The sequence below is a fragment of the Ambystoma mexicanum genome, chromosome 3q, assembly GCF_040938575.1.
Source record: "Ambystoma mexicanum isolate Mex_15411 chromosome 3q, UKY_AmexF1_1, whole genome shotgun sequence".
In the NCBI taxonomy this organism is placed as follows: Eukaryota; Metazoa; Chordata; class Amphibia; order Caudata; family Ambystomatidae; genus Ambystoma; species Ambystoma mexicanum.
The window spans coordinates 1,015,955,871-1,015,983,122 of NC_090926.1; the positions used below are offsets into that span (position 1 = coordinate 1,015,955,871).

A 27,252-nucleotide genomic window follows, 5' to 3' on the forward strand; every position below is an offset into this window, starting at 1 on the left:
TCCCAACAGTTTGAAATCTGAAGGGAAGCCACGGGGGCGGGGCTATTTATTCCAGACGTCCTATTGGTGGGGCCTAAAGCACTCAAAAAGGACGTTGATAGGACACTGAAGTGTCAAAGTTTTCCATAGTAAGACGCGTAGTTAAAGTTACTGAGGATTCCCAGCCTAACGACAGGGGAATAATCACAGCAGATGAATCAATGAACGATCCAATGCTGGAGAATTGTTTTTGCTTGTAAAGGTTTGGATTGAAATATTGAAAGGTTTGTAATAAACTACATACACTAATACAAAATTAAAGAAAAAGTAATTAATGAATGCATTTGTAGGGAAAGCATTGATGAATACTCTCATATCCAAACAAAGGGATGAATGAGCCCAAAAGGTACCGTCTGTGCGGCTTTAATGCCCTCAGTTTTGCACTCGATGATGGCGGTGCCCAAAGCATCTCTCAGGATCCTGTACCCATCACCACAAACAAGAAACAGATCGATCTGGCAGATTTGATCCTTCTACAAGAAAATATTGCAAATATTAGATAAGAAAAGATATCTTAGGAAATAAAGACATTTACATGAAATGGATTCTTCTTAGTCTCTGTAAAATACAGGCTTTTAAAAACGCATATATACATATAGTACTTTGTTACCTGCTGACCAACGATCTCTGGTGGGAAAACCCAGCCAAATTGACTGTTTTTGAAGAGCTTTTGAACAAACTCCATCCCATATTGGTTTGTCAGCTTCCGAACCAAGTAAACTCGAAACCAGTCATTGTTTGCTTTTTTGCAGAAGTTTTCAAGGCTTCCCAGGTTTATTTGATTCCGTCCAATGTTTCCTACATCCATAGAGTAAAAAGAGAAACAAGGTTAAGTTGTTGGTCAAAGTGCATGTTGTGTCGACAATGCTTTTTGCCAGGAAGCAATACAATGCTTTCCAATGCCAGTCTGCTGCACCCATCTCTGTTTTTTTTTCTCCCCATCTAAGTGACAAAGCTAATTGTTTGCCAGAGCAGTTGATGAAGAGCTGACGCCCTACAAAGGAAAATTTCTGTACAGACTATGCATTTTCCTATAAGTCTGAATATAAGACAAATGTTACCTGCCAGTAAGGGTTTGACCATGTTTCTGTTCGGAATCACATACTCTTGTGTTAAGTGGTTCTTGCACAGGCCTCTGGTGAGGGCAGTGCAACAACTAAATTAGAAACGGCAAAGCACCCAGCCCAGAATTGAAGCCAAACCTATCTTGAAACAAGGCTTAACTTCAGAGAGGGGAAGTAGGCTGAGACAAAAAGGTATAATTAGTCAACATACTTATTTATAAAAGACCACCACACTGGAAAACTTAAAAATATACACATTTATTATGTTAAATAGATGCAAACCGCCACTGGTTGTATGAGCAATTTAGTCAACAAAACACAGTAGAAGTACACCTAGAGTACTATAAAAACAGTAAATAAAATAATGACAAATCCAACTCCTAAATTAAATTGTAGGTTCACTACCTGGTTAGGAAGATTTTCTTTAGTAAATCTTACCCGCTCTGTCCTGAGCATCCCAGCACGACTGTTGGACTCTCTGGGATTTTATTTTGACTTCCGAGGTAAGGGATACCTTTTTCTCTTCCCCACCTCCTCCATAGACTTTTCTTTTGGGATCACTGGACCGTTTTTACAAGGTTCCACTTCACGGAAGACCCCACCCCCTTTAGTCTTTGGCTCCATGTTTTCCTATGTGAGCAACTCAAACCTTATGTGGTGTGCTGCCAGGGACCCCTAGGGTCCCTATCACAAAGTCAGTTTTGGTACACTGGCAAGCCCGAAGACTCCCTAGTACAGGAGGTCACCACCCTTCGGTGACCAGTGCATTTCGTAATTGTAGTACAAGCCATCTTCCATTGAGTGCTGTGTGGACACTTTATCCTCTTACCTGTGTTCTAAATAGCACTTTTACTACTTTCCAGGCTTCCTCTAAACATGCTGGTGGCAGTCGTTACTTTGGATCTATTCTTTGAGTTCATCTCCAACGGTTGCTGCAGCTGCAAAAATGCACAAGAGGAACATATGCTCAACATGGCTCCCCTTTTTGTTTTAAGTCCTGTCCAAGATGCCCTGTCCTTTGTAAACTGTCCTCCTTCCTTTCCATATGGGGAAAGGCTTTTTTATGCACCTTCGTGGGCTTCTTGCAAGAAGTTGCAAAGGCTCTCATTTGTGTGCGTGCTGGCAGGAAGTGGGGGGGAGCAGTCGTCCCCCAAATCACATTCCTCCAGGAGACTTGGCTGTTGCTTGGCAGATTCCGGGAGGCTGGGTGTCCCCAATTGGACAGCCACCTCCAGGTTTGAATGTTGTAATGTGTCCCTATAGGAGGGATGGGGCCTCCCCCAGCTGCCCCTTTTCGGATATAAGGAGACAAGCTGGACCCAGGAACCAGGTCGACCACTGGTCGACCACTGGACCAGAAGACATCCAAAGAACAAGACAACCAAGGGATGCCAGAGGACCAGTAAGAAACTATCATGCACCAGTTATAATAGATTTCTTAACTCTGGACAGATGTTCAGGAGGCCATCCTGAACTAGGAGGCCATCCTAGTTCGAGTGAACATGGAGCAACTACTGGGAGTTTAGCCAAACCAATCAGTATCAGGAGAGGTGAGTGGGGTCAGGGGTTCACAATGAGTCCACACCGTGAAATACACAAGGATTACACTTGTGTAACACAAGGAAGACTCACTGTAGGAAACTATCATGCACCAGTTATAATAGATTTCTTAACTCTGGACAGATGTTCAGGAGGCCATCCTGAACTAGGGTGTATCAAAAATACAGTATTTATTATAGGCCCATAAACACACTAAGAACATGACTAAGAACAGGTAATAATATCACACAACACTAATAGTATGGAACATATACACAATCACAGTTTATTTATTTTATGTATTTCAATTTTTGTAACGCGCCAACAAGCCCATGGGTCTCAGGGCGCACACAGTACAAAACAAGGACAAACACAACAGGCATAAAAAAGAAGGATAGAAGAGTCAGAGGATTATTCTAAGTTGAAGAAGTGAGTCTTTACAGCACGTTTGAACACAGTATAGCTTTGGATCTGCCGTATCCTAGCTGGAAGTGTGTTCCAAAGAAGGGGACCCTGAGCATCAAGGGTAGTACCTCCAAATTTGGCTGTCCTGAATTTAGGATGTTTGAGAATGATCGCAGTGGAAGAGTGAGGGTTCCTCACATTGGATTTGGTGCTAATGCGGGATGACAGATAGATGGGGCTGCTTAGACTGAGGCATTTGTGAGTCGTGGTAAGCATCTTATGTGTTATGCGGAGGAGTTTTTTCCTAAAGGTAGAAATATGTGTACAACGAGACTGATTGAAAATGTTACGCACTGCATTATTCTGCGCCACTTGTAGAGATTGGATATTAGAGGCTGAGGTGCCCGCCAAGAGACTGTTACAATAGTACAGTCTTGAATTAACCAGGGCAGTGGACAAAAGAGCACAGTTCTCCTCTGAGATGAATGGTCGAATGTATCTTATTCTCTTGTTTATGAGACCACAGCTGGATTTAATGCTGGAAACATGAGATTTCATGGAGAGTTCTTCATCAAGAACTACTCCTAATGTCTTAACTTGCTTTTGAACGATAATGGTATTGTTGGCTATGTGGAAAGTGTCATAGTTGGAATCAAGATTCGCCCGAGTGTTTTTAGATGCCACGATAAGGAGTTTGGTCTTTTTATCGTTCAGGGCAAGAGAATTGCAGGCCATCCAATCTTGTATGGCTTTGTATATTTTTTTCCGTGTCACTGCTATATGAGCCACTCAACTGTATAACAACCTGAGTGTCATCGGCGTCATTTGTATATTGCACTCCTAGTTTGTTCAGGAGGTCAAGAAGGGACCAGATGTAAAGATTGAAGAGCAGCAGCGACAGACACGAGCCCTGAGGAACTCTGCAGGTCTGAGAGAGAGAATATTGATTATCACCAACGCAAACCCTTAACATTATGGGACCCAGAAAGGAAGCAATCCATTTGGATGCAATCGCAGAGCAGTTGGCGACCTCTCTGAGCCTTGACACCAGTAAGCTGTGATCAACCAGGTCGAAGGCTGCGGAGAGGTCCAATAGCATGAGCAAAGTTGTCAGTGCAGAATAATCAATTCAACCCCCCGCCCCCAACAATACCTGAAAGGGAAGGTAACGAATTAGATTTAGCACTGGCAATACACAGGAATTACAACCCTAACTTAAATTCAACCCTAAATTGATTAAAGCCTTGTGCGCTAAAATTCAAGAAGTGTTCAAGAGTTTATGAAGTTAGGAATGGGTTAGGAGGGTCCTGGGGGCGTGAAAATGGTTCCAGAAGCCAGATGATTACGTTCACTGGTGAGTAAAACCTTTTTCTACCTTATGGAGGGCTTTCGGTAACGAGTGTTGCGAACGCCAATAGTTCTAAAACAATTCAAACATTCTTCAAACGTTTAAAGAGTGGAGATATGGGTACTTTTAGGTGAAGTTTGTATCCAGTACCGTTGGGGACCACTACACACAACTAGGACTACAGGTGTAAGCAAAACAAAGCTTTGGTATATGTCTGTACTACAAAAGTTTTGGTAGCGTTGCTGAGCAGCCAGGCTTATCTCAAGTTATCTCAAGAGGGGAATGTGAGCTGTAATGATGTTACACAGAGGTCTACAATCACATGTAGTCAAATAGACCTTTACACTCAAGGTTTCTTGGTAAAATACTTATTAATTTATTTCACAGTCAGTTATAAAACATTCACTAGAAGGAGGCAATATATATCATACACAAATATACTTCAGTACTTTACACTGTACGTTTCTGAGGCATTTAAACTACTTTGAAGGAGGAGCAAAATGGCAGAGTACTTTGAAGTAGGAGCAAGACTGCATAGGTTAATAAAAAGAAGATCCCAATTACTCTTAGATAGTGCAAATGATTTGAGTTCACCTGAGGAGTTCATTCAATGCAATAGGTTAGGCCAAAGTCCATGGGCTAAAGTCTTGTATAGGATAAAGCAGTTCGTCTTTGCCAAAGTTCTCAGATGTAGTTTGTAAAAGAACAAATCATATGTTGGCTCACAAGCTGATTAGGCCTGCAAGTTGGAAAAGTTTCAAGCACTTTCGCAGTGAGAGGTAAGTTCTCTCGGTCGGTTTTCACAGTACCCTACAATGAAGAAAAAGATGCAGCTGAAGACTTCTGTTCCTGTCAGTTGCTGCAGATCTTGCTGTTCCTGAGGCCTCAGTCATGGGGACAAGAGGTGAGGACGTCGGGGACTCCTGCACTGCATTGAGACTGGTCAAAAAGCTGGCAATTGGCAAATCTTCAATTCCTGTAGCTGTAGTCAAGCACACAAACTGGTGTCCCTCTCCCTGGTTATTCGGTTTCCTGCAGCACTCTGAGGAAAATACAACCAGCTCCGAGAATGGTATCCAGGTGGCTTAGTGTCGAGTTGATTGGTCCCACCAACTCAAAGGAAGAAGTTGTCCTTGAAGGGCTTCTTAGTCGAGATGAACTTGGCGATTCGGACCTGCAGCAGGGCTTCACCGGGCTAACCAACGGTCCAGGAGTTGCAACAGCCATCCTCTTCCAGCTCGTCTTCGGTTCTTTCGTTCCAGTGGTCGACTCTGCCTTCGAAGCCAAGAGACTCGCCTTTTATCCAGTTCTCTCCCATTCATTCCAGTTTAGCTGTCACTCCCACAGCAGGATGGCTGTCCTTGCCGGACATTCAGCCAGCCAATCACACCAGAGTGCATTTTGATCTCCTAGGAGACTAAGCACAAGGAGTTTCGGGCACCTTCCTCCCTTTCTGCCCACCCCAGACACTCGGGCGCCAGAGGCGGTCTTCAGTCCTGAAGCCCACCAAAGGCGAAGGAACAAAGGGACCAAACCTAGTTCGGCGCGCAGAGAAACTCTAGAAGGGCCTTTCCAAAAAGAAATGGTGAAAAAAGAAGACCAGGGCCTGTTTAAACAAAGGGGGCTGAGACACCATCTTGAAAAACATGGCTCCCACGATTTAACGCTACCGGTGTTCGCGGTCGGGAAAAATCATGGTAGTTTGTTGTAAAACCACTGGCACCAGCCATTTCGAGAGGAAAGGGTAGCATTTGACTGCTACATGAGTTTCTAGACAGAGGGAATACTAGGTAGCCCCTCCAGCACTATATAGGAAGATAGGGTGTGCTGGGTCTAGGAAGTTAAAAAAACTAGTAAAGTCTATTTCACTTTACTTTCTCTAGGAAACACTAGTTTATCCCAGAGAAGGTATTTAAACCTTGGGACAGCCTAGAAGGCTTCCCTGTATCACTGCACTGAGGGTGCTGTGTGATACAAATGAAAAGATGATGCTATGAAACACAAGAGTAAAACACACATCAAAATACATGAGAGAGCGGGGAAAAAGGCTCACGCTCTCTCGAGGTAAAAAAATCAAGTCTTCAAAATCCAGCAAAGTTGCTGGGGGTCTCTAAGGTGAAGGGAATTAGCACATTCATGATAATTCTCCCTAACAGGTACCAGTAAGATTCATTGTAATTTACCACCCGTACACTGATTTTTCTCCAGACTTGGCAGGTCGTTGGAGGGTTTTCCCACTGTTGGTTGTGGTTCGAAGAAGCCCAGGAGCTGTGGGTGCAAGAGAAGTATGATGGGGTCAAGGAGCTTTGTGCAACCTCTTCTCATGGAACAATGCAGCAGGCACTGATGCAGGACTCTTTCAAGATGGTCGACTAGATGTAGGAAAGCCAGTTCCAGCTATTGACACTGATGCACGCAACAGCAGGTGTCACAGATGACACGGTGGAAGAAAGCCTTCTAGCTCGGGACTAGTTGATGCTGGGACGCTGAAATATTATAGAGGCTACTTGCAGGACAAGCTGGCAAGCCCCAAAGCTTCGACTCAAAACGTAGAACGGCAATGCTTCTGCCGCAGTAGCTAAAACTGGAGTTGGTCAGTCCACTGAATGGCCCAGGGACACTTTCGAAGGCTAACTTGCAGGGTGACTAAAAGACGTTGAGATCAGTTCTTCCCACTGGTCGAGATGGTTGAAGCACCAACTAGGGTTTTCTGCAATTATCCAGGCAGTGCTCCTACGGGACTACCGCAAGAGTTTGTCGCTTGGCATCTTCAGGTAGCTTCCAGGGACCTTCCTTCTTCTGCCCTGCTGCACAGGACACTTGGCTCCTCTTCAGATCTACTGATTGCCTGCAGGATTAATCTTATCCTAAATTGAGGTGAGCACCGAAATTCACCTTAATCAATAGAAGATCTGCCAAACACACACACCAAAGCAGTGGTTCAATCATGGACCGCTGTGGGTGAAAATCATGCATACACCCCAGGCACACACAAACCAGTTTGTGGATTGGGACCCACCAGTCCCAAACCACTTCCTTGCTTTCAACACACATGCCCAGCACTAGGCCAGTGAAGTGAAGCTGAAGCTGAAGGCTTGACTGTACTGAAAAAAGTCAGGACAAGTTGCAAAAACAAAAGCAAAAGGTTTGGGGGAGTTCATAGAATATGGAGGGAAAGTTGCTAAAAGAGAAAATGTACACCTCGATCTTCAAATCGACAGGGAAGACCTCTGCCAAGTGCCTTTCTCCCCAAGACTGGTGGGAAAACCATTCACCTGTCCTGAGTTCATATCCTTTTTCTTCGTCGATGGAGCGTGCGTCATTGCAATTGTTCTGCAAGGCACCAAACCTGTTGTTCATCATTGCAAGATCTTCCTGGCTAACCAAAAGACTTCAACTCAAGGAGGGCATCCTGCTGGGATTCTGGAAATCCATTGTGCTGCCCTCCTCCAGCAGATGAGCCTGCAGGACGACCAGAGTTAAACTGCCAGTTTGCACAGTGCCTCCTGCTCCTGCTCAATGCAAGAAGTTTATCCGTGAAGATCTCTGCGAGGGTTCCTTCATTGTGGAAACGAATCCCAGAAGACCCTGCACAGTGACTACAATGGTGAGCCATGCCCCTCCTCCCCACAAGTGAGTTAATTTTGCCTGGGACCATTCCTAACTTCCTAGAGGCTTGGGGGCCCCGGATCCCTTTTAACTCTTGAACCACCATCTACCCATAGTGCTTGCATGCCCTGTAAAGTCATGTTCACACTTAGCACAATCCTGGGCTTGCCCAGGGCGGTGGCGTCTGGGTCAGTACTTCTGTGGGTCCTCCTTAAGAACACCAGGGGTGGCAGTTGCTTCTAATATCACTTGAACAGGACTTCAGTCTCTTAGGTCCCTATTTTGCATTGCTGCAATTGTCCTGCACTAATTGAACTTTGGTACTACACGTGCACTAATTGAAAGTGCCCTCCTGGCCCCTCACTCTCAATTCTCAGGAGTCTTTGAGACATCTAAAAGACTTATGGAGACTTGGAGTGGACTATGACGGCACCTACAACATTTTGTATATGGTGTGGTGTACCGCCTTGCTGTTTGGTCATTGCTACCTACGGTGTGTGGCTCTGCGTAACTGGGGCTGTGAGAAAACGTGTTGGCTTTTCAAAGCCCTATCCCAGGTAATGACGTTGAAAATCCCTCCCAACACCGGTGATAGACAAATTACACCGAAAGACAACGGTGAGAAGAGAAGCAGACAAAGCACACTGTTAAAATAGACTTTTCTGTATCCCAAAGTAAACACTAAAAAAGTCACTGTAATTGTAGACCTCGACGACATAGCACTAGGGAAATACAAATTCACACATCACAGTAAATGGAAGGCACAGATAAGATGAGAGGTTTACACTGAGAGCACCAAGGTATTTCTCTTGACGGAAAAATAGATACATTTTTACCAGAATTAGTTACACCCAAATCACGCGTTCACTTAAGCAGTAGAGGAAGACATAACACAAAAAATACATTATAAATCACTGATGCAAGCTAAAATTACAGTTGTGGCCTAAACTCCCTGGACCTTAAAGGGATGCAGGAACAATGTACAGGGGCAGGTAAGTGAAATGTTACCCAAAGAAACTCACAGGACAAAGTCAATAGGCAATCGGTTTGTAAAGGGAAAGGGCAGGCAAGCCTCAGTTCTACCCCACAGGTACAGGGTTTGCAGGTGTTAGGCAAGATTGTATGCAATGCCTTGTGGGAGATTGCACCAGCCTTGTCCTCCTGGCAATAGTTAACACAACCTTTGGTATAAATCTGTACTACACAAGTTGGTAGAGTGACTGAGCAGCCAGGCTTATCTCAAGAGGGGTCAATGTGAGCTCCAGGGTTGCAACAGAGTTTCACAGTGACAGGTATTCAAATAAACACTTACTTGATTAAACAATTAGTATTAATTTAACAGTCAGTTGAACAAGCCTTCTTTAGAAGGGAGCAAAACATGTAACACTAAAATACACTTCAAAATAAACACTCAGTTTCAATAAATCAGCAGATACCCTGTTGGGATGGCACAAAGACACTTCCTACACCCTCTGGTGACCTTAGTAACTAGGACACTGTGGGTATTAATATATCACTGGTACAGTTAGAGCAATACTGAGTTTGGTGTCAAAAAGAAAAGGTCACAGGGAGAAAACAATGGTGAACAAGATTCTCAAAGTACTTTTGAACCCGCCAATGCAATGTAAATTAACCCTTTCCCAGCTTTACAAGTAAAGAATGTATGACTTTTTGGAGGTACAGATCAAAACACAAAGTCAGAGGTTAGAGAGTCTATCAGGGAGCCAGGATAGCCAATGTCACTTGAGCAAAGTCTAGAGGAGCTGAATTCTTCTTGAAGGTAAGTAAAGTCTTACCCAATGTTAGAGAGAGTTGTGTTGTGAAAGAAATCACTGTTGGGTCACAAGCTGGGAGGCTTGTGAAAGGCAAAGCTGCAAGCAACTCAACAAAAGGCAGTAATTGCAAGTCTCAAGAGAAAGCAAACTACACAGCAAGTACCCCTTATTTCACAGTACCTTAGGTCTGAAGAAATTGGTTCCAACTGGCTTCTCTTCCTGTTGTAGTATGGCAGATCCTGTTGTTCCTGAGCATCAGTCATGGGGACAAGGTGGAGGACGTCTGGGGACTCCTGCACTACGGTTTCAAGGTTGGCAGCAGCAATGGACAAAGTTCAGATCAGCAGCACTTTGCGGTTTCAGCTTCTCGCTAATAGCACCACTGCGGTTCTTGGACACCATTTGGACTTTCCTTGCTTCTGGGGTCCAGCACTCTGTTGAGGTGGCTCAAGCTTGGTCAGCCCTGCTTCCAGGGATTGCGGAGGATCTTCCTGGAGCTCGAGTCTGGCTTAAGAACGATGCACTTGATTCTGGTGTTCCTCTCCCTGGCAATCGGTTCCTGCAGCAGCAATGGAAGTGCAGCCAGCTCCCAGAGGATTTCCAGATGAGTTTGTCTTGGGGTCGATTGGTCCCACCAACTCAAGGGGAGAAGTCGTCCTTGTTAGGGAGAATTCTCTGTTTAGGCTGAATTTCCTAACCTAATAAGTCCCCCAGCAGCTTTGCTGGATTTTATTTTTTCTCTCCTGCCAAGAGTGAGACTCTTTTACCCTCACTCTTGGGCATGATTTGAGTGTGTTCCTTGATTAGTAATGTGTTTTATGGGCTATGGGGTCTTTTACTCCATAGGGCTTCATGTGTTTTTGTGATGTGTGTTACACCGCACCCTCCGTGCAGTAACACAGGGGTGTCATAGTGACCCCCAAACCTAGACTCCACACCCTGGGACTGACTACTGTCTCCCTGGGTCTGTAAAGTCACCATTGACTTTACTAGTCTTAAATTCTCAACAGAACCAGTACAAACCATCTTATTGTGGACGTACTGGTCGGGGCAATTCGATTGCCCCGGGGTCTGTTGTTCGAGGGGGCACGTCTCTGTCCCCCCTGATCGAGTTTTGGCTGGTGGCAGTGGATACTACTTGAAATATTCAACCGCGAATCTTTCCCTATGGGATTTCCCATTGTTTTAGGCTAATACCTTTATTTATTTAATTACGGTAGCCTCGAACATACCGACGGTTTATTTATTTATTATTAATTCTCCGGTTGGTAATTTTTGCCGAAACTCGGTTCTAAAATGGCGTAGGTGTTTTCTTCTGTGACTCTGACCCAACGTTGAGCCCTTTGTTCCACTTTTGGCGGGCTTCTGCACAGAAGCCCACCACAGTGGTGCCATCTTGTCTGGGTACCACAGGGGGTGTGGGAGGGGGTTTAGGCACCCTGGACTGAGTTGCCTTGCCAACTCATGTCGCACTCTGGTGTGATTGGCCCAAGTGGTGAGCCACCCCGCTCACCACTTAGCATGTTTGAGTGACAGCTAGGCTGTATGAATGGGTGGTTGCTGCATAAAAGCAGGGTCTTTGGGACTGGTTCTTCAGAAGTCGCCACAGGACCTAAGAATCCGACGAGGGAGCTGCTGAGCCGACCTGCCACGACGACGCCACCGGCGGAGCCCTGCTGAATCGACTCTCCACTCCCAACGACAGAGGAGATCTCCCGTCCGGAAGGTCTCCTTCCTTTGACTGGTGGGGATAACCAGTTTCTTCTCCCTTTTCGCCCCTGGGACCATCTCGTGTCCGCCCTACCTGTGCCCAGCACTTTTGGTAGCCGGAATACCACTTTTTACTACCACCGCGAAGAGAAGGGTTGTACCCTGTGGTGGGGTAAACTCCGCGGCTGGCCTCATCCCTGGTAGTGCAACGACCTTTACCTGTCCGCTTCGTCGAGACCAGTTCTTCCTCGAGACGACGCCGCAACTTGCACCCACTACCAGGAACGTCTGCCCCCGCTGGAGGATCCTTTCCACCTAAGGTACTGTGTTCCGCCTGGCTTCCCTTCCAACCGATTGTACGAGGTAGTTTTAGCCCTCGGCTCTTGATCCTGGTTAGCCTGGGACACCCTAACTTATCTTTTCTAAAAAGTTCACTGCTTACTTTGAGAACGCTTTGCAAGACTTTTGACTTTGTCTAAACCGTGTGATCTTGGACATATTTGCGCCTAACTCTCGCTAAGAGCGGGCCCGGCCTATGGACTTTGGCCACCGTTAGACTCGACCTTTTCTTGCTTTGCCTTTGCTTCCCTAAAGTCTGTGTGTTGTGTACTTTTCCTAAGTTCTGCCTTTTTCCCTCCCAATTTCGTGAACCTATCAGAGTACCATCTTTCGTTAAGCGCTCACCTCTGGTTGGAAATAAGTGGTGTTAACCAAGACTTGTCTGATAGGGAAATTTGCGGAGTACCTAGTATAGTAACAGTGTTTTTGAAGTGATTTACAATTATAGTGCTGAAGTGTTTCTAATAGTGTGTCTTTTTAAATAAATAATTATATACCTTTTTGATACCAAAAGCTCTTGTCCGTGTCTGCTTGTGCTATTGTGTCTGAATGCCTATTATGTATACTTCACATACTGCCTAACTCTTCTTGAGGGAAGTCTGACTGCTCAGCCACAGCTACCACAGTGAATCTGTGTGGTGCAGACTGCTACCAAGTGGGTTTACTGCCAACACCTGTAGTCTTAAATCTTTTGCAGTGGTCCCAGAGGGAACTGCACAGGTTTCTGCCTAACAGTCCTTTGCAGGGCTTCTGTAATCGAGGCGTATTTGGAGCTTCAGCACTGCAGTAGGGCTTTACCGGGCAAACCAACAGTCCAGGAGTTGCAGCAAGCATCTCTTCCAAGGTATTCTTCGGATTCCTTCGTCCAGTGGTCGATTCTGCTTTCTAAGCAAATCACCTTGCATATTATACAAATTTCTCCCATTCATTCTCAGCCTAGCTTTCACTCAAACAGCACGGTGGCTGTCCTCCAAGGACAGCCAGCCAGCCAATAACCTTTGGGTGCATTCCTGTAACCAAGGAGACTAAGCACAGGGAGTTTTGGGAACGTCCCTCGCTTCCTGCCCTGCCAGACACGCTAGAGCCAGAAGCGGGCTTCAGCAGTGAACCCTGCCAAAGACAAAACAAACAGAGGGACCAAATCTGGTTTGGTGCGCAGAGTAACTCTCAAGAAACGTCTTTTCAACAAGAAATGGCGAAAAAAGAAGACTAGGGCCATTTTAATAAAATGGGCACACATGGGGCAAAACTGCAGCTGAGGATTCAGCCTGCGGTAAACACGCACAATTCTAGGTACAAGTAAACCACTGCCATCTGCCATTAATTGTAGAAAGGGTAACATAAAAATGTTACATGGGAAAGTAGACAAAGGGGATACTAAGTAGCCCCTCCAGCACTCTATGTAAGATAGTGTGTGCTGGGTTTACAAAGTAATTTCACTTTACTTAATCACTCTTGGAAAAAGTAGTTTATCCAAGAGAATGTATTTAACCCTGTGAGTGCCAAGCATGAGTATGCTCGTCCTTCTTGCATAGACTTGCATAATAGCCTGCCACTTAAACCTTTGAGAATTCTTATAGACTTCCCTGTGCCACTGCACTAAAGGTGCTGCCACAATGTAAAACGATGACGCCTATGGAGTTTGTCAGACTCCAAAACCAAAAGAAACACAGGGTTCAAATCAAATCAAAACACCTGGGTGAATGAGAAAAAGGGCTAACTCCCTCCAAGGTTAAAATTAAAAAGTCCCAAAGTCCAGCATAGAGCTGGGAGTCTCTAAGGAGGGAGGAATTAAACACTAAAATAAAAATTCTCCCTAACAACAGGAAACTACTCCAGGGAGGACTAGAGGATGCCCCAATGGAGAGCTCCAGAGTAGAATTTGAGACCAAGTAGCGCTAGACGCAGCACTTCCTGCTATGAAAATTCATGTGAAAATGTGGTTGATGCCCGTCTGCAAATTGTCTCAACTACTGACTATGGGGACACTGGAAGGTAAGTGTTGAGCTAGATTTTCACATTCTCTGCGGACACATTCAGAAATCGCCACCCTATTCTGGAGAACAATGAGAGGCACTTATATCTAGTCAGACTATACAGTAGACTGACTGAGCAGCAAAGCCGAGACCTAGGAGTGTGTGAGAGTGGTGAAGAGTTTAGTTAAGCACACACAGAGCACACCTAATAATACATATTAGAGAGAAAGAATAAACCGTTATTTATTTAGGCACTGGACAAACTCTTAGGAATTAACCACAGGTAAGTATCACACTAAACATCCTCTACTTCTACATATACATTCAATTTTGGGTCGCCCTGGCCACAGAGCACTAAGACTTTACTTTTGAACACAGTTGAAACAGTCTTCGCAATTGTAGCATAAAAAAGCAAGTGAATAAGAAACAAGGTGAGTAAGAACCAAATTAGCGAACTACTATGCAAGGAAGAAATTTGTTCCAAACACCATACCCAGCTTTAGAAAGAAAAGTAAGGCATCACACTTAAGAGGATGTACCTAACTATAATAAAAGAGTCTAGTGCCCATATAGTCACATGTCCAAATGCAGTACTTTTTGGAAATTTACAAGTCTTTAAGAGGGTGTGAACAAGTGTTAGCAAAGCAAACAGGCACTTGAAAGTCTGTCAAAGTTAAAGAACAATGAAAGTAAAGTTGTTTTTATAATTGTGTTTATGTTCTATTTGAACTTTTCACAAATGTATCAAGAGTAAACAACATATACATATAAAATCCTCAGCATAGATACATACAAATGAACTCTACCAATAAAGTACAAAATATGAAAATATTTCACCAATAACATTCTACTTCAAATCACCATTAACAACTCATACGGAAATAAAAAAGAAAGACTGTTAGGACAGTTTTTCTTAAGTCCAACTAAGGGCTTAGTAAAACCATTCAACTGACGCAGCACAAGACTCCACTCTTAGTATAAGGCTGTACCACCTGAGTTCATGGTAGCGTAGGCAGAGCAGCCAGGCTTATTTTAGGAGGGAGAGAAGGCTGTAGAATCAGTACAAGTGAAATTGTCACACAATTGATCCAAAGAAACACTGAAAACCTATCTATATAAAAATAAAGGATTTATTTAAATACAAGTAGGCCCAGATAAATCTAGGGGTAAGCACTAAAACATTATATGAAATCACAGTATAAAAACACAACACTATACTTGAAAGTACACAGACCCAAGTGTATAGACCTTATTTGAAGTACCTAACAGTAGTTCCAGTGAAGTCAAAACCTTTTCATACACAATCAGTATAGGTCAAGCCTATTCTTGGGGAGTAAAAACCAATGGTTACTTTCAGATTACATTCAGTAATGCAAGGGCAGTAGTTCCTTCCAGTTTTATAATGATTCTCAGTATAAGTCACTTAATCAGTCAAATGAACAATATACTTTTGTTGAATAGTGGAACATTTTGTTCTAGGTGCAACAAAAACATATCACTACTTTTGTGATAACACAGTTATACTAGGTGAGTAAAACCTAAGGATGTAATATACAATTACAGGTACTTTTGAAATCGGGTAACCCCAGTTAGAGTAACTTGTGTAACAAATACCCTGTCAGTGGATTCCTTGTTGTGGAGATGGAAAACTAGACCTCAGAAGGGACTTTGCAGCAGGGGTCGATGAAGAACGCTCTAGGCAAGGTTTCCTTCGTGGCTGAATGCAGTTCTGCAGATTTGGCACCTTTTCAAGGAATACACAAGAAGACAGAAAATCACGGTTGAATTCTCGTCGTTTTAAAGGTCCAGCACTCTGGTGAGGGGACTTTTTGGACTTGATTCATGTCTCTGGAGATTCACCAGGATGCCCTCGAAGTTTCCGTGAGATTGGGAATTCGGAAGACCCTTCATCGCACGATGGCTTGAGGTCCCAGGGTATTGGTATATTGCAAAAACGCAATGTCGCAGCAACGCATGGGTTGGATCAAAATGCAGGTCTTCTTGAGTCTAGTGGGCCTCACCAGGCTCTGGGTCGTCGTTTTCAGAGTCCCCATGTCGATTGGAAGGAAGTGCTACAGCAGGCTCTGGTTACACAGCAAGCTCTCTGGTCGCTGGAAATCATTTCAGCCGTGTTTCCTCCATCTTCCTCTTCGGTTCCAGTAGTTGACTTTTCTTCAGCTTCCAGGTTCGCAGTATTTATCAGGAAATACAGCACAGCCTCTGCATTCTCTCCCCACATTTTACAAGAAGGGGCGGTCTGGTTGTCCAATCAGGACAGCCAGCCCCCCACCGGGATTTGTCCCCATTCAAGCAAGGAGTAAGACAAAGAGCTGGGGAGTTTTGGACTCCTCCCTCACTTCCTATTCACAGACAGACTGGAGGCTGGGCGGGGAGATAAAAATCACACAAAGTAATTTCCCACCATGGATGTCAGGGGAAGGAACAAGAAACGACAAGAAACACTAAAATGGCGAAAAAAGACAGGGGCCATTCTGGTAAAAATGGACACCCTAGGTCCCTTTACTGCAGCTGTGAAGACAGCCCGTGGTAAAGGTGCACCAAATTAATACAAGGTATCACTGCCACGAGCCATTGAAGGTAAGCTTGTTACTGTAACAGAATTGTTACAGTTTTAGTGTGAAAGGGGATACATTGAATCTCCCCAGCACTCCACGTAAAGTGGGGTATGCTGGATTCACTTAAAAGATAAAAGATATCCAAAGATCCTTTCTACCCTTGGGAAATGTAGTTCACCCAAGGTTAGCAAAAGAAAGTTAAAAAGGTAGCCCCTAGGGCAACCCAGTATCAATAGGTGTCCTGTCAATTGGTCGACTGCAATTTGGTCGACACCATTTGGTCGAATTTTTTTTTTATTTATATATTTTTTTTGTGGGTTTTCGTGTGGGGAAAGAAAAAAAAAAAAAAAAAAGAAAAAAAGGGGGTTGGGGGGGACCCCCCCCCAAAAAAAAAAGGGGTAAAAAAAAAAAATATATTCGACCATTTGGCATTCGACCAAATGGTGTCGACCAATTGTCCTGTCGACCAAATGTTTTCGACCAATTGACTGGTAACCGTATCAATAGGCTCTTATTGCCAATAAGTTGTTAAAGAGGATAACTTTAAAAAGACACTATGGAGAAAAATGACACCCATAAAAAGAGTTAAAGATTACGCGAGTGTGGAAAAAGGTTTCCACTCACTGAGGTATTAAGGACAAATATCCCACTAATAAAGAAAAAAGTTCTGAGGTTGACCCAGGTCAGGAAGATTTACCAGTTCTATGAAAATCTTACCTAACAAAAACATACCAAATTACTTACAAATTGTATCCAAACTGTTTACTTTCATTATAAAAACCTGCCAGACCTTGACTAGGATGATAGCCCTAGTCAAACTGCAGCCATAAAGGACATTTAACCAAAATACCTCACCCTGTACATCAGGTAAATCATTTACAAAATTCATATAATTTTTCCGATAACGAATCATAGAACTGCATAAAGTTAAGACATGTCTCCAAGATTTTATTCTATGTCGAGCTCGAGACTTCTTTAATTCTACTCTTCAGCAGATGCAACGAAATAACTGAAAATTATTCCAAACACTCATTTTCTTAAGGTCTTAAGAGACCTGACTACGATAATTGAGGGCTCACCAGCAGAGCAGTAGACGTGCACCTAAGCCTGCACACATCAGGTATTTGGGCACACAGCACCCGAACATTAAGATGTCGGAATATGAATGGATTGAGGAGGAACAGGCGCAGGATCTAGAGCTTCGTTTCAAGGAGGTGCTAGGAAGCGAACTGGTGGATGCCATGGCAGAGGGGAATAAGCCCATTCAGGATAGGTTAGCTACCCTGGAATCTATCCTGGGGCATAAATATCATACACGTAAGTCCATCCAAGACAGCACGTCCACAAGGGATAAAAGCCTGCAGGGGAGTAATAAGACCCTAAAGAGGAGACACTCTTCAATTTCCCTGGGTCAGCAATATGTGGCAGTAAAGAAGGCCCCAGAGGCAGCTAATGTGTTCAGTAAATTAAGAAACTCGTTCCTAGAGAAATCAGCAGTGCCATGCCTCCAGGTCCCCTCTACAGGAGTAGACAATATGGGCAATAAAAAGGCAGACTCATCCCAAGGCGAGGATATTAAGCCAGTAAAAGAACAGGCAAGTCCTGCAAGGAGTAAGAGACTCGGGAAGGAGAAACACCTCAAAGTAGAAGAGGTGGAGATGTCGAATATGCTTAACCAGGATGACATCCGGAACCCCAGATCCTCGGATTGGCAACCTTCGACTATGGTAGCAAAGTACATGGCACACATCGCTAGATAAGGACACTAGATCATGCATGAAAGCTGATTGCCCACAGCCGCAGCTAGCTGGGAGTGTGGCAGAAGCCCCAGACTTTGACCCAAAAATGCTAGCATTGGTCACGAAAGCGTACAAGGACGTCAGAAAGGCATTGACAGGTCTTGGAAGAGCGGTCAAGAAAAAGTATTAGACCTGAAAAGGCCATTAGTTAAGATTATGGATATAGCAGAAAGAGCTAGGGATACAGGAGAATACATCAATCTGGACACCCTTGCAAGTTGGGCACAGAGGGCAGTCTGCCTACTAGGAAATATTAACTGTGCCATTTCCTCAGAAAGGAGGAAAGGGCTTCTGTTAAAAATAGACTCTAAATTGAGCAACCTTGCCCCTGTAGTGGCAATCCTCAAGTTCCTAGCTATTCTCTTGGAAGAAGGGAAAGCTTTCAGGACCATTGGAGTACATCAGTCGTCAATATCAGCGGGACACAAGCAAAGGGACAGTGCACCATTAGGGGACCACCCAGCAATAGTAAGGAACATGAGGGGCTCGGTTTTGAGCCCCCCAACCCACAGCCTGAGATACAACCAGACGTGGGATGTGAGCATAGTACTATGATTTCTAACGGACTGGCCGCCCAACAAGCATCTATCCTTGACTCAACTCTCAGCGAAATTGGCCATGCGTCTGTGTTTAGTATCATGGAGGAGAGTATCTGATGTCAGGGCCTAAGGGATAGATAGGAAGGTGTATGGACCAGATGGAATTACCTTCACTCTCACTAGGAGGACAAAGACCAACTCCTCGTGGATCTTTTACGCATATCTTGCAGACAAACCCCAGCTCTGCATAGCAGAGTGCATCTGAGAATATGAGTGTAAGACCACAGAGCTGAGACCGGCAGCCGTGTCTCAGTTGCTGATCGCGTGTAGGAGGCCTCACAAAGTAGTAGCGACAGCCACCATAGTGAGATGGGTCCTCAAGGTCATGCATGAAGCGGGGACTGATCTAACATGGTTTGGGGCGCACTCAGTCAGAGGGGCTATGGCTCCAGTCTTGGCATAGAATGAAGATTACCCCTGCATACTGCGCAGGGAGTCCTGATTCTAGTAAAGATACAGAGGCGAGCATAAATTTCCCACCCAGCGCATGCACTGTATGTATATATGTCATGTATAATCACCTTTTGCCTATGGGAAAGCATAGGGCAGTGCATTCTCCACCCTAATGACATTGTACTACAATGTCAATACAAAGGAAGTAGTAGCTTCCCTGTTCTAGCACCCAAGATGTGGAACTCTCTACCCATAACCTGAAGAACAGAACCTTCCTACCATTTATTTAGGAATAATGCAAAAATGTGGATCTTCTCACGAGAGAGATAGAAACCTTCTTCCTCTTGTTTATTGAACTGCACTGTTTTGCACTTTACTGAACCTGCTGTACCTCACTAAACTGGATGTAAGGAACAAGTTACTTACCTGGAACTGTTGTTCTCCAGCATGGGTCTGGCATGGATTCACATGCTCATGAATATTCCCCGTCGTCAGGCTGGGAATCCTCGCTAAAGAAAAAATCAGTATCAGTTTTGTTTCTGATCTGTCTTGCTCAGTAGTAACCAATCACTGATCTCTGTCTCATACTGCCCCCAGCCAATGACTGCCCTTTCCCTAAGGCCCGCCTCTGGCAGCCATCCTCAGATTTGGTAGCATGCCAAGTGGCAGTATGACCAAGTGAAGAGCCGCAGAGGGGTAGGTGGGAGGGTTCGCATGTGAATCAATGCCAGACCCATGCTGGAGAACAACAGTTACATGGAAGTAACTTGTTCCTTCTCCAGCATGGGGTCTGGCATGGATTCACATGCTCATGAATAAAAAGAGTACATAGCAGTATACACATGCACAACCACGGGAGGTGGCAACAGGCTCAACATTAAGCAATACAACAACTCGACATTAAGCATCTCTTACCTCCACACCAGGCTCACCTTAAGCGAACAGGTTGCGCAGCACTGCTTGGCCGACCCTGGACTCCTCCCTGGAGTCCGGATCGACGCAGTAGAATCTTGTGAAGGTGTGCGTCGACCTCCACGTAGCAGCCCTGCAGATGTCCAGCAGGGGCACACCAGACAGGAACGCATTGGTAGCAGCGATCGCTCTGGTCGAATGGGCTCTCGGACGGCCGGGCAGCGGTTGGTTTGCCAACCGGTGACAATGCATGATGTAGCCGGAGAGACATCTGGAAATAGAAGTCTTCGAGAGAGCCTTCCCTTGATTCACAGACCCAAAGTTCACAAACAGTTGTGACGTCTTCCGAAAACTCTTTGTGCGGTCCACGTAGAACTTCAGCGCTCTAGCTACCTCCAGCGAGTGCAAAGTCCTCTCGGCCGGCGTTGACGGTGACGGGAAGAAAACTGGTAACACCAAGTGCTCGTTGAGGTGGAAGTCCGACGGCACATTGGGCATGAAGGAGGGGTGCGTCCTCAGCACCACCCTCGTGTCATGAAAAGTCAAGTATGGAGGCTTGCAAGAAAGGGCCTGAATCTCTCCGACTCGTCGTGCAGAGGTGATGGCCACGAGGAACGCTGTCTTCCATGACAGGAACTTCAAAGGCGCCGAATGCATAGGCTCAAATGGGGCTCCCATGAGCCTGGTCAGCACCACATTAAGCTCCCACGCCGGGGCAAGGGCCTTCACCGGAGGGAATGATCGGAATAGTCCCTTCATAAATTCCTTCACCAGGCGATGAGACCACAAGGACGCCCGTACCGTAGTCCTGGTATATCGGGAGATGGCAGCCAGATGTATTTTTATGGAGGCATGAGCCAGTCCAGCTTTGGCCAGCGACAGTAGGTACGGCAGCACTTGAGGGGCCGTAATCCGCAGAGGGTCAATCTTCTGTGCACGGCACCAGACAGAGAACCTCTTCCATTCATGACCGTAACACTTGAGAGTTGAGGACGCCCTGGCCTTTGCAAGGACCTCTCTGCAATCAGCCGGGATATTGTACCCTCCAAACTCTAGTGCTGCAAGAGCCAGGCCTGCAAGTTCAGCGACTGTGGGTCGTGATGGAGAATGGCGCCTCCTTCTCTGGAGAGAAGATCCGAATCCGCCGGCAGCTGGACTGGTGGGGATGTTGACAAGTCCAGAAGGTCCGGGAACCAGATCTGCCTCGGCCACGCCGGTGCGACGAGGATCATCCTGCGCCTGGACTTCTTGAGCTGGTTGATGAGGCGGAGCAGCAACGGCAACGGAGGGAACGCGTATAGAAACAGGCCGTCCCAAGGGAACGAGAAAGCATCGCCCATGCTCCTCGGTTGTGGGAACCTGCTTGCGAACCTCTGGCTCTTCGAGTTTGTCGCTGTCGCGAACAGGTCGATCTGGGGTTTGCCCCATCGTTGGAAGAGTCGATCCACTTGGTCCTGGCGCAGTTACCACTCGTGGCCCGAGCGCAGCTCCCTGCTGAGTGAGTCTGCGATGGTGTTTTTTTATTCCTGCCAGGTGGAAGGGAACCAGCAACATCCCCTGGGCGACGGCCCAGTGCCACAGATCCTGGGCCTCCTTGGATAGGGCTGGGGATCTGGTGCCTCCTTGCTTCCGTATATAGAACATCGTGGTGGTGTTGTCGGTGAAGATCCTCACCACTTTGCCCTTGAGGGACGGGAGGAACGACTTGAGAGCCCAGAACACTGCTCAGAGCTCCAGAATATTGATGTGGAGAGACCTCTCCTCCGGGAGCCAAAGGCCTCTTGCGTGGAGGTCTCCGGTGTGGGCCCCCCAACCCCCCAGAGAGGCGTCCGTCGTCACCGTCTCCTGAAACGCCGGAATTTGAAATTCTGTGCCTGTCGTGAGGTGAGCACGGATGCCCCACCATAAGATCGCCCGACGGAACTCCTCGTCGAGAGGGATCCTGTCCTCGAAACAGCCCTTCGCCTCACGCCAGCGGGCGTCGAGGAACTCCTGTATCGGACGCATCCAAAGTCTGCAAAGGGGTACAAGATAGATGCATGAGGACATCATCCCGCGGAGGGACTTGATGGACCTCACCCTGGCCACGTCCGTGGCTATCAGGCGCTGCACCTTGCCCAGGATGGTCTTGGTCCTCTCCTCTGAAGGGGAGGCCAATTGCCCCACTGTATCGAGCTTCGCTCCCAGAAACAGTACTATCTGCGATGGAACCAGGTGGGATTTGGGGTAGTTGATGGCGAACCCCAGCTCCGTGAGCAACCGGACGGTCCTCGCCGTGTGTTCGACGGCGAGTTCCCTTGTCCTTGCCCGGATTAGCCAGTCGTCCAGGTAGGGGTAAACGTGGATCCCCTGCAGGTGCAGCCGCGCCGCCACTGGTGCCAGGCACTTGGTGAAAACCCTGGTGGCCGACTTTAATCCGAACGGTAGGGCTCTGAATTGGTAGTGGCGTCCCTGAACCACGAACCTGAGGAACTTCCTGTGCCTTTTTAGAATAAGGATGTGGAAGTAAGCATCCACCAGGTCCAAAGACGATAGGAAGTAGCCTTCCTCCAGCTGTGCCAGCACGTGCTGGAGGGTGACAATCCTGAATTTCTGCGCCTTGATGTACTTGTTTAAGCGACGCAGGTCCAGGATGGGGCGCCAACCGCCTGTCTTCTTCCTGATGAGGAAGTACCTTGAATACACTCCGGAGCCCCGGAGCCTTCTGGGGACGAGTTCGATGGCACCTTTCTTGAGCATCGCCCTTACCTCCAACAGTAGTTGAGGGACGTGACTTTCCTTCCTGGCCACGGGAGGAATGCGAGGGCACTTCTTTTGGAATTCCAGCGAGTGCCCGTTGGTCAGGGTGTCCAATCCCAACGGCCGGTGGAGATGGACTCCCACACGCTGACGAACTTAGTCAGCCGGCCTCCCACCGGGGTGCTTCAGTGGGGGCCCGACAACATGGCCGGGTCAGTCTTGCTTGGAGGCGGCCTTGCCGCCTTGGCCTCCTTGGCGACGACGGCGGGATCCCTCTGGCTTGCCGTGACCTCTGTAGGCCTCCTGGGAAGAGGAGCGGGACGCCTGGCGGTAAGTGGAGGAGCCACCACTGGAACCTTTGGAGGCAACCTGTCTGCCTCCGGTGCTCCGAAAGGGCCACCGTTGTTGAAGCACACCTAGGCCCCGAGCCGTCTCCGAGTCGGTCTTGATGGCCTGTAGAGACTCGTCCACCGTCTTACCAAAGAGGTTGTTGCTGTCGAACGGCATGTCGAACACTCTGGTCTGGACGTCCTGGCGAAAGTCTGTCGCCTTGAGCCATCCTCGTCGTCGGAGGCAAACTCTGTTGCCCAGTTGGCGAAATCCAGTATCAGCAATGTCCGTTGCCACCGTTATGGCGTGATCCAACGCCACCTCGCCTTCCTGCTGAATTCCTAGGGCCTCCGCCCTCTTGTCAGGCAGGAAGTCTAGCAGGGGAGCCATCTTGAACCAGAGCTCCCTGTCATAGCGGGCCACGATCGCTAAGGCATTGGCCGCCTTAATCGTCGTCGCCGCCGACGAGATGACTCGTCGTCCCATGGAGTCCAACTTCTTGCCCTCGCCTTCCGGCAGGGAAGTGGAAGTTGAAGTCGCCGCACCCGCTGCCTTCTTTTTAGCCGCTGCCGAGACGACAGAGTCCGGCGTGGGCTGGGCCCTGAGGCACAAGGGGGCGGTATTGGGGACTCAGTACTTCTTCTCGTACCTGTCCCTCTTGGCGGGTGTCGTGGAAGGGTTCTTGAGGACAGCAAGCCCCTCGTTCCAGATGTCGTCGAGCAAAGGCACCACAAGGACCGACTTCCTCTTGGCCTCTCGTCGTTGGTACAGAAACCCTTCCTTTTTCTGTTCTTCAGGGCAGAGCTGGAAGAGCTTGGATGCCCTGGTTATCAGGGCGTGGAAAGAGCCAAATTCGTCGTCTGGGGAAGCCCGCGGTGGGGTGGGGGGGATGACCGCTGTGTCATCGGCGCCGTCATCGTCCGTCCCCGTCGCTGTGTCCGTCGCCGTATCCTCTCTAGGGTCCACAGGTCTCGCAGGCACGAAGGGCGGAGCGGGGTAGACTCTCCTCCGCTTGTTCGGAGGGCTTCCCGACGGGCCCGGTTCTGGATCCTCCGTCGGGGTCTGTGGTAATCTCGTCCTTATCTCGGTACATAAGGATTGGATTGCCAACAAAATGGCCGCCGAGCTATCCTTGGGCTCGGGTAATGGCTGCGACGGACGGGATGGCCGTTCCACTGGGCCCTCTCCGTCGCCAACGTCGCTATCCTCGATCACGTCAGCAGGGGCCGCCCCCTGGGATCGAACCCTCTCGAACCCCTCGTTGAGGCCTATGGACCTCTCGTTGAGGCCCTTCTCGGTTTCCACCAGCTCCTCCTCAGAGGCTGATTTCGAGTCTGTAATGGCCACCGGCCGCCCCCCTCTTTTTCTGCCGGGGGCTTCACGGGGGTCTTAACGATGGGCTGGAAAGAGGATTCCCTCTGCGGTGGCAGGGATACTCTGGGCCCAGAGGCCGTTTCCACTGTCGTAGTCTCAGCCGGCTTCGCCAGGGTCGCAACGACCACTTCGGCAGAGACCTTTGCCGGATGGATCAAAGCCCTCACCACCTTAGGTGCGTCCTGGGCCTTCGCCTTGGGGGGGAGGGTCAGCGCCTCGCTCCCCCATCGAGATCGACCGGGTCCGCTCCAGCGGCTTACCCGGGTTCTCAGACTTCCTCTTCCCCGAACCAGAGCGCTGGCTCGTGGTCGAACGTGCCGGGGAAGTAGCGCCCTGCCTGGCAGCCGAAGAGCCCGACCTTTCGGCGCTCCCGGTGCCCGCTGACTCGCGGTGCCTGGCCTTCTGTTTGGCCCCCGTCGCTGGGGCGCCCTCACAGGACTTAGAAGCCCGCTCAGACTTTTTCTTCGCTTTCTCACCGGCTGTGCCCTACTCCAGCCAGGCGGCGTGGCGGGAACGACGATCTTGTTTGGTCCGTTCCGAAAGGTTCTTGCAGAACGCACAGTCCTTCTCCACGTGCGTCTTGTCCTCATGAAGACAGTAGAGACAACGCGAGTGCTCGTCCTCCTTGAAAACGTTCTGTAATCCGTATCCAGGGCAGCACCTGAACAGCTTGGATCCGGGCGTCGAGCTTCCCTTGTCCTGGGCCATGTCCATTGAGGTAGGCCGCAGATCTTCCGGAATCCTCCAAGAAGCGTAAACTCGACGAAAACTTCACCCTTGAGGGGTGTAGAATAATTCCGAAACGGATACCCGTTGTCGGAAGTAGAAACGGTGGAGCTTGAGGCTCGAATAAACCGAAAAAATGAGAAAATCTCCTGAAAAGCGTGAAAATGCAGCAAAAAAACTCGAGAGCTAAACACGAGGACTCCAAACACTTGAGCGTACGGTAAAAATCTGTGTAACGCTCACCTGATTCCCGTTGGGGCGCCGGTCTTGACTGGGCATATACCGTATCTTCAAAGGTGATGTGTAACACACGGCTGGCTCTTTGGGCTGGACTTCTGTGCACTGTATGTCTGACTCGAAGGGTAAGGTGACTTAGGTAAGTGAACGCCGTGCTCTCCATCTGCTTCGGGGCAGGGTGCTGTAACCAGTTTCTTCACTGGATAAGGGGAGCAGGCCTCTTGACTTCAGAGGACTGCTGTCCGTCGTTTACTACACGAACTGTAAGTTTCGAGTAATTCTAATGTCTTTAAAAGTCTTTAGTAATGATGTCTCTTGTTTTGCAGGGTTCCGGCGATGGCGGATGACGGGCTGAAGTGAGTTGAAGATGGAGCCCGTGTGATGAATAGAAGCGCCTGGAAGCACGTAAGTAAGCGCTTGTTGCCTGCTTCACGATGCGCTCTAACTGTCTTTTTATTTTGCAGGTACAAGTTCGGAGCGGCTGCAGAGTGCCGGAATACCCACTGGGTTAGATGTGGAAAGGAGTAATGGCACGTGAGTATTAAAGTTCCCCAATGTCTTTAAACGCACCTTGTTTTGTCTTTCAGATGCGGGATGCAGCGCCGAAGGCCTCCGGAGCGTGCGAAGAGTTGGTAAGCTTTTGTCTTTCAGATGCCGGAATGCACTGCGAAGACCTCCGGAGCGCACAATGAGTAGGTAAGCCTTTGTCTTTCAGATGCCGGAATGCAGCGCGAGGCGTTGGTGACAGCCGATGGGCCAGGTAAGTGAAGCGCTGTCACTGAAGACCGTAATGCTAACCTGTTCTTTCTTGTCTTTATAGGTGTTGCTGAAGACTGAATTCAGGATGGTAAGCCTTTTTCCTTAGGCCCAGGATCAGATGCAGAAGACACGATGAGCGTTCTGCTGCAGAGGATGCAGAATACCGCAAAGCAAGATTCATCCATCGGGTGTGGTTTAAATAGCCTCCTGTAGTGCTTAGGTGTCTCCTTCCACAGCCACGCCTAGGTAAGAAAAGAGTTCCTGCTTTCCAGAAGAGTTCCAGTGTTCTGAACCTAGGGAGTGGCTCCTGCCCACCCAACAGGAAAAGTAGTTCCAAACAGAAGAGGATCAGAGGCTCAACTGGCAGGCAAGTAAGCAGCATGGTCTGCTGCAGGTAAGTCCACCCAAGCATTATGAGCCCGGCGCTTCCAGCGCTGGGACTGGGCATATTTATGAGCCTGGTGCCACTGGCGCCAGGACTGGGTCCAAAAGGTCCCAATTGGGACTGGTTGGCACTCGGAACCTGGGTTATGGATCTGCTTCCAAGGGAGTTGGGAAAACCCTGACCTTTTGGAAGCAGAGATCATGACAGTACCCCCCCTCAAGGCCCCTCCCAAACCGGGCTTCTCCGGGGGTTTTGGCTTGTCAGGAAATGTTCGGTGAAATCTTTTGATTAGGCGAGGAGCGTGGACATATTCAGCAGGTTCCCAGGATCTCTCTTGGGGGCCGTAGCCTTTCCAGTCAATTAGGTAAAATAGTTTAGATTTGGAGACCTTGGAGTCCAGAATGCTTTTGACTTCAAACTCGAGTTCTCCATCAACTAGGATAGGTTTTGGAGATTTAGTTAGTCGGGTTTGAGGTTGCACGGGTTTTAATAGAGAGACGTGGCAGACCGGATGTATCTTCATGTGCGGGGGCAAATCCAACTTGACCGCTACTGGGTTTACTATGGTAGTGATGGAATAGGGACCAAGGTATCTTGGGTTGAATGTGCGTGGCCCTTT

General features: G+C 47.7%; 1 protein-coding gene across 3 annotated transcripts in view; it reads right to left on the bottom strand.

Annotated features, from left to right (window-relative positions):
• The window catches only part of RNF213 (ring finger protein 213), a 3,248,263-nt gene that overhangs the window by 685,107 nt on the left and 2,535,904 nt on the right, over positions 1-27,252 (bottom strand). For all 3 annotated transcript variants that reach the window (XM_069655189.1, XM_069655190.1, XM_069655188.1), the window contains 2 exons: positions 650-837; positions 390-512 (listed from right to left, as the gene is read on the bottom strand). In XM_069655189.1, coding sequence (XP_069511290.1) covers positions 390-512; positions 650-837 — 311 coding nt within the window. The remainder of the gene's footprint in view (positions 1-389; positions 513-649; positions 838-27,252) is intronic.